The 7,766-nt window shown below is 48.5% G+C and overlaps 1 protein-coding gene across 3 annotated transcripts in view; it reads left to right on the top strand.

Moving 5' to 3' along the window:
- The window catches only part of espn (espin), a 109,278-nt gene that overhangs the window by 67,645 nt on the left and 33,867 nt on the right, over positions 1 to 7,766 (top strand). For all 3 annotated transcript variants that reach the window (XM_035382804.1, XM_035382802.1, XM_035382803.1), the window contains exons 3-6: positions 1,401 to 1,587; positions 2,119 to 2,301; positions 4,566 to 4,697; positions 7,358 to 7,586. In XM_035382804.1, the coding sequence (XP_035238695.1) occupies positions 1,401 to 1,587; positions 2,119 to 2,301; positions 4,566 to 4,697; positions 7,358 to 7,586 (731 nt within the window). The remainder of the gene's footprint in view (positions 1 to 1,400; positions 1,588 to 2,118; positions 2,302 to 4,565; positions 4,698 to 7,357; positions 7,587 to 7,766) is intronic.

Here is a 7,766-nt window from a genome sequence, read left to right on the forward strand (position 1 = left end):
GCTGCTGAGCGCCTGCCCACTTCAGTTACACTCATGCATGATTCATCAGCCTGCCCACTTCCTGATGACAGGGCCACAGATTAAGTGCCCTTCCTGTCTGAATTATTTAACACCTGTTTGTTTTCCTCAGGAATCCCCCCCTCAACCAATATACATGCAAACACACATGTACATGTATGTTTGTGTGTGTGTGTGTGTGTGTGTGTGTTGTAAGCTAGATCTGCACTATCCTGTTCCTGGAGATCCACTGCTATGTTCCTGGAGATCTACCATCTTATAGGTTTTTATTTCAACCATAATTTGACATACCTGGTTCTACTAATTGTCAGCTCAGTGAGATCTCCAGCTGTTGAATGAGATGTGCTTTGTTAGGGTTGGTGTGAAAACTTAGTGGGCTGTAGATCTCCATGAGCAGGGTTAGACAGCCTTGGCATATACACATATAGCATATTATAAAAATTATTTGTCTTTATATTCATTTTGTGCTTCTCTGCCCAGTAGCTGCATACACAGATAAAAATGTAAACGGATAACTGGTAAACGTTTGAGTGAGCTCATTGTGAAAATGATGAAAGGCAAAGGACGTCTTGACCTCCATTGCTTTTACCCATTATAATCCTATTAGTGCAGGAGGGGTGGGTCATGTTGGAGTTGGAGGAAGCTGTCTGACAGTACGTATGACTCACAGCCAATGCGCTAGCTTGCAGGCTACAGCCACTGAGATCTCAAATCTCCTTATAGGGCTCATGGCTCACCTGTCAGTCCTTGCCCAAATAAAGCTAAGTGGATCTTAGCGGATTAAGAGGGGGAAGCACTTGTCATTCCCTGACCTCCTGCTTTGACTGTAAAATCTGGGATGGGGGAATTCTTGTCGGTCTGCTGGTCAGGGCACCAGGACAGGCCTTTCTGCTACCGGACCCTAGGCAGGGTGTCCCCATACCCTCTGCCTGAACCTTAATAAGTGCTCTCTCCACAGGGAAAAACTTCTGACAAGTGTCTCCTGCATTCTGGCCATCTCCTATATTCAAATGTTTCTGTTTCAACCTGCCTGAAAATCTTTCCTGATGAGCAGTTTCATATCCTCAATACCAAAAGATCAAATTAACATTACTTATGACTATTTATCCTGAAGTCCACAAAATCTTCATGACTAATTTACTATATTATTACTACTGTTACATGTCGAATTGTGGTAAGAAATGCCATATGGGCTGTTTTCTGTAGGAATCTGTGCCCTCAGCCCCACTTATTCAGAAATTAGAATTAAATTCTAGACTGTTTGTGTCTTTTGTGAAGAGCGGAGAGGCACACGGGATTTCCAGCTGTGACATTAGAATGTTTGATATGATGTCACAATGCTTTCATTTTTATTAAACATGTCATTGTTGTTTCTATTCCAGCGTAGTCAATGCCCAAACAAAGAATGGTGCCACACCCCTTTACTTGGCCTGTCAAGGGGGTCACTTGGAGGTTGTCCAGTACCTAGTGAAGGACTGTGGGGCAGAGCCTCATATCAGAGCCAATGATGGGATGACACCTCTGCACGCTGCTGCCCAGATGGGACACAGCACTGTCCTTGTCTGGCTGGTAAGTGTAAATATTGCCACAGGGGGCTATGTCATACCCCTCTTCCCCCCAGTCTATGTTATATATCCCCTTCCACCTGTGGATATCCCCTTCCACTTGTACCACTACCTCTGCAGATGGATACAGTTATCTGTTTTGCAGATGGCAGTCTGCAGTTGCGACGTTGCAGAAGCTAAGAGTGTTGTGATTTGTGATCTGCTGATGAATATACATTGAGTAGGCATGGACAAAGATACAGAGCTGCATAAATCAGCATTTGAGCCGGACAGTTACAAGCCGGACCAAATTTGACCAAATTGACCAGCTTAAATTTGATTGAAATTTAAGTACAAATCAAGGACCCTTCCTGTCTGTAGTGTTATGATCTTACCAGCTCAGCTATAGCAATCTGCCCGTCACAGTGATTGTTTAACAAAATTCAACAGCTCACAGCAGGTCTAGAACCAGCTCCAAAGCGTAGGCAATGTGTGGTTGATGGTGGTGGTGAGCCCCGCTTTGCGTCTGACTTTTTGTCTTGTATTCTCAATGCAGATGAGCTTCACGGAGATCAGCCTGACAGACCGGGACAATGACGGTGCCACAGCCATGCACTTTGCCGCCAGCCGGGGCCACGCCAAGGTCCTGAGCTGGCTGCTGCTCCACGGGGGGGAGATCGCCCTGGACGGCTCGGGCGGGACACCGCTCCACGACGCTGCTGAGAACGGGGAGCTGGAGGTGGGTACCCCGCCCGACCCGGGCCCCGACCCCAAAGTACCCCTCTCGCCTCTCCGAATGCATCCTAATGCTGTTATAGTCCTATTCACCTTATTACTGTTCCTGATGTTTTAGAGAATAGAGGGCTGGAGGTCAGTGACCCCCCCCCCCCCCCCCCGTGGACACCTTCACCCATAAACTTTCCCTCACATTCTCTCTCCCATGTAATTCGTCCTGTCATTACGATTACCCTGATTGCACTGATGACATTTCTAGAAGCCTTGTCACAGGCCTTAATTAGAGACCAATTATTGTCTGGTCCCTGTTTTTTTCTGTATCACAGCCTAATTAGTCATTGTACCAGTTGCATGACCTTATGGGAGTGAATAACATCTCCGTAGCTAACACAATGCCCTCTGAGCAGCTGCCAGTCAGCAGCATGAAAGGAAATATTCCACAATCTGGAACTTTCTACTGGGTGTTTCATGTACAGCATGTTTGCAAGCTGCTTTTTTAGTGAGCATGTCTGTGTTTTGGTATTATGGTAATAGGATTATTTTGAGAGTGGAAGGTGGGAGGTGCTAGCCCTCAAAGCAAGCAAGCTCAATCCCAGCCCCTCTCCACTTCAAGAATTTACAACTGAGAGAAGAACACACTGTAGGCCTTAACTGTTTCCACTGAGATATTTATGATGTCTCGCAGCTTGTGATATTTTCACTCTAGATGAATTGAATTCTCCATCTCGCAGAAGGGAAAGGTCAATGCAAGTTGACTGATGGTGGCTGTTATTTCTGAAATATGTAATCACATTTGCTACCTTCTCTCAGCTGAAGGATTTAATGAGATGGAGAGGAACCTTCATTAAATGGCAGTGGCACTGAATAATGAAAAACTAAAACTGAAACAAATTTTAAAGTCAATGATATATTTGTACTGGTCTGTAGATTACTTGAGGAGTCTTACTCTTTGAATCCCTTCAGTTTGAAGCAAGTTGAGCCTGTTGCCCCCTGAGGTACTGAACAGTAAGCATAAGAACAGGCCATTCAGCCTCAAATCTCATCACTTTTCTCAGTGTCTAGAGTGCATCCAGTGCTGTGGCAAACCTAGTCTAAAGCACCTTATGTTCCCTCATTTTCACTCTGAGTCCTGTTAAGCTGGTGTACAGTGTGTTGAGGGGCTGTTGGGTGGCTCATCCTGGTATTAAATCCAGACCATGCCAGTGCTGGCTGTAGCTTGCAGCCCTGTGGGGCAACGTGTGATTGGTGCTAGCGTTGCCCAGGGAGGGAGGGTGTCAGCCTGCCGGGGTGATTATTCCTCATTGCGCACCAGCGACCCCTGCTGGTCGATTAGGCGCTCCTGGTTTGCCTGTTGAGCTGCAAGTGAAGTATCTTCCTCTGACTCTGCCAAACTTGGTTTTAATTTCAACCGTTACAAAGAAATGAAAAGGAGAAATGAAGATATGAGAAAAGTGAAGATGAGAATGCAGTTCAGTGTGTAACTTTATAACCATCACAGGGGACAATGGGGAAACTGGTTCAGTGAGAGCAGGTCAGCATTGTCTGTTCCCAGAAGCTTCCACGCTACACAGCTGCTGTGAGAACGGCTCTTTGAGCCGATCCTGTAAAACCAGGCCACGCAGGAAGTGTTCTTCTGTAGGGTGTGAAAAATAACGTTGATGATGATTGGACTGATAGGGAGCAGCTCGCCTGCCATCTGTACATCATCTTCTGTCTGTACAAACCCCACTAAAACCCCACTTCTTCTCTTTTTTTTAAAGGAACCCACTTAAATTTTTGTGGTATGCTCATTATCCTCCTTACCGTTACTAGATTTAATAATGCTTTACCATGCATTTTAAATCCCATTACATTATGTATTTTCTTAGCAGGCATTCTTATTTAGGGCAAATTACATTGCTTGGTCAAATATTTTACATAGGTATGCACCAAGCCCTTTGGTACCATTCAGAAAGTTACTACCGCAGTGCCACACCAGGGAATTGAACCTTTGGCTTTTAGACTCTGTTAAGGGTATGTCCTGCACCCCCTTCCCTCTCTCCCTCCCTCCTCACCCTCATGCGTGTGCTGTGGCCCATGCTGTGGACCATGCTGTGGCTCATGCTGTGGCTCATGCTGTGGCCCATGCTGTGGCTCATGCTGTGGCTCATGCTGTGGCTCATGCTGTGGCCCATGCTGTGGCCCATGCTGTGGCCCATGCTGTGGCTCATGCTGTGGCCCATGCTGTGGCTCATGCTGTGGCTCATGCCGGTCCCTGTCCTCCGGCAGTGCTGCCAGATCCTGGTGGTGAACGGGGCGGATCTGGGCATTCGGGACCAGGATGGCTTCACCGCCGCGGACCTGGCCGAGTACAACGGGCAGACCCAGTGTGCCAAGTACCTGCGCACCGTGGAGAACATGGTGAGCGTCGCCGCCGGCAACCAGGAGCGCCCAGCCACCTCTCGGCCCCTCCCCTCTTTGACCCCTCTCCACAGTGAGCTGTGCTGCTTATGTGCAGTACAGGGAAATGAGTGTGATGTTCAGTACAGACTAATGAGTGTAATTGCGGTACAGACAAACAAGTGTAATGTGCATTACAGACAAATGAGTGTAATGAGGAATAAAAACAAACTTCTGGAACCAGTTCAGTTTTGAGCAGCTTCAGAGATTTCTGCATTTGTCTTGGCACATGCTGTCTTTAAAATTTTCCTTCGTGATTACATGGTTTGAGATGACCCCAAGACCCCTCTCTTAAAAAAAAAACAAAAAACATAGCTCTACTGATAAAATGCCTTTCCCTTCGTTACACTGCTTCCTACTTATAAAACAAGCCCTTTTCAGTGATAAAAGCCTTTTCCACTGGTGCCACTGTAGTGCTCTCTGTGACACCCTCCCCGTGCCCCCCCCCGCCCCCCCCCCCCCCCACGCAACTCACACACAGTATCTACAACAAAACAGACCCTGCTTTCCCAGGCTGGCAGAGCAGCCTTACGAACACATTGTTCTCATTACCTTCTTTAATTGCAAGAGTCATTTAGCAGCTGTACAGCCTCTCAGGTCCATGGCTTGCGTCCCCGCCCCCCCCCCCCCCGGGTGAGAGAGCCGTATTTTTATCAGTTGGCCCTATGGGAGGGGGGGGGGGGGTGAGGGAGATGGGGGACAGCGTGCCAGAGGCCCCGGGAGAGCGGAACACTCAAGAACATTCGCATGTTGTTCCTCCCCCCTGTGCCTGGGGTTTCGTGCCGTGGGCTGGGCTGGGCTGGGCTGGGCTCCACTGCAGCTTTGGCAATCAGCCCCAGGATGGAGCCGAGGGCAGCGGGACGGCGCGCGGCGGCTACAGGTTGAGTGGCCATGGGGGCCGGTCACGTAAGGCTGACCTTGTTGCTGTTTTCCTTTTTTTTTTTACCTTCGTGTTGAAGCGATGTAATAATTTGAAGCACGTTGTGTCAGCACAGGTGGTTGCTGTGATACTGTTTGCTATGGTGAAAACCCAGCTGGGTTGATTAGAGCTGGAGTCTAGGTGCCTTTCTGTGTTACACGTTACCTGTTTTGTTTTACGCTGTTGTTAAGTGATTCCTTGCATAGTTTTTACATGGTTAGAAGCAGTTACTATGCATATTTGGATTTTTGCAGTTGTGTGACGGTATTCATGTATTTAAATCAACTTTGATCAGGCAAGAAATGTAGATTCTTTCCTATTTCATGGTACGGTGTGGTGGATGATACCAGACCTTTGAAACTGCTGATGTGGCCATATTTCCATGAATCAAAGTCATACTTACTGGAGCTTATGTTGGGTTTAGACATGTTAGATTTATTTTAAAGAGAGTGGCTTACATTTGAAGTGTTGTTTTAACGAAAGGACATACTGGAAGACATGTTTAATGCGGAGATTTTCCAGACGGTATTTTGCACCTCCAGCTACTTCCAGCTTAAATTTAGAGTTTATTATTTTTCAACATGCCGACATGCTGCCTTATTGACAGTTAGTGGGTTGGAAGTGAGTAAAAGGTTCATTGGATGCTTAGTGAGGGACTGTGTATGAGTGAGAGGCTTGTGTTGCTGCCTGGGTTTGCAGTTCAGCAAGGAGGGAGTTTATACAGAGCCCACCCGGGCCGTGCACAGACCATATGGAGGAGAGCATATGCTGAAAATCAGACAATCAGATGCAGGGGGCTTGGGGGGTAGATTGTGATGGTGGCCCAGGAGGGGCGTGTGGATGGGGGCAAAGGGCACTAGTGCTGCCAAAAAAATATTGCTGTAGTCAAAAAGGCACTCATACTGTCCTAGGGCTGGGGTCATAAGCTTCATCATGCTGGTGCCTGTCTGTGCATGTGCCAGTGGCTGGTAGGATGCTGGAATTCAGGTCCTTGCAATGAACCGCTGTTTGCAGAGTGTACCTGCAACAGAAGTAGTCAAGTAAAAATAAATAAATAATCCGTCACTTCAGTTTTCTCTCTTTCCCCCCCGCCTGTCCATCAACCATGAACATTGTATTATTGAAATGATCTTTTCTTTTTTTCGACAGCATTTGGTGCCCCACCCCCCCCCCCCCCCCCCACCCCCCCCCCCTCTGCGGCTGCCAGTCTCAGTCTGCTCTAGCATGGTCCAGGTGTGATACCAGACCGTGGGGTCCACCCCTGCGCTATAACAGTGCCTTATCAGCACAAACCACCCAGGACCCCAACATTCGCACACATCTTACTCTTCCTGTATTGCACGTGAAACAGTAACGACTCCGCCGCGTTCGGCACTGACCCTCTCTCGCCTTTCGGCTTCAGCCTCGCAACCGCGTTCTATCATTAGTGTGTCCGGTTCGGAATGACCGGTGGTAGACTCGTCTTACCGCTGTAACGTCGCTGTCAGTTGGGGAGAGTACAGGCTCCCGTGTGTGTGTCCCCCGAAGTGTGTGATCCCTGCTTGGTTCTGCTCCCTCTGCAGTCTACCAGGCGAGCTGCGCAGCCGCCATCCTCAGCTCAGCACGCTGAACGCACAGCTGGCCCCAGACATGAAGCAGGAGCCTAGTTAACCAGCGTAGTCTCTGATACAGTAAGATAATTTTGTGCGCTTGCGCCCCGCAGAGTGTGGAGCACCGTGTGCTGTCCCGGGACCCCTCCGTCGACCTGGAGTACAAGCAGCCCGATTCTGGGCTCTCCTCCCCCAACACCACCATGTCCTCCTCGGTGCAGCCAGCCCGCTTTGAAGTGGGCTCGCCCTCCAGCACCCTGTCCAACTACGACTCCTGCAACTCCAGCCAGTCCAGTACAGGGGAGAAGAGGAGCGCTGCTCCTCCTGCACAGGCCTCCACCAGTGAGTACCACACACTCTGTCTCACACACACTCACACATACACACTCACACACACACACACAATACACGCATTCACTTTACACATACTATACACATGCACAAATATACTACACACACATACGCACTTCCACACATGTACACACACTCTATGCTCACACACACACAGACATACTCACTATA

Source organism: Anguilla anguilla, chromosome 11 (genome assembly GCF_013347855.1).
Source record: "Anguilla anguilla isolate fAngAng1 chromosome 11, fAngAng1.pri, whole genome shotgun sequence".
In the NCBI taxonomy this organism is placed as follows: domain Eukaryota; kingdom Metazoa; phylum Chordata; class Actinopteri; order Anguilliformes; family Anguillidae; genus Anguilla; species Anguilla anguilla.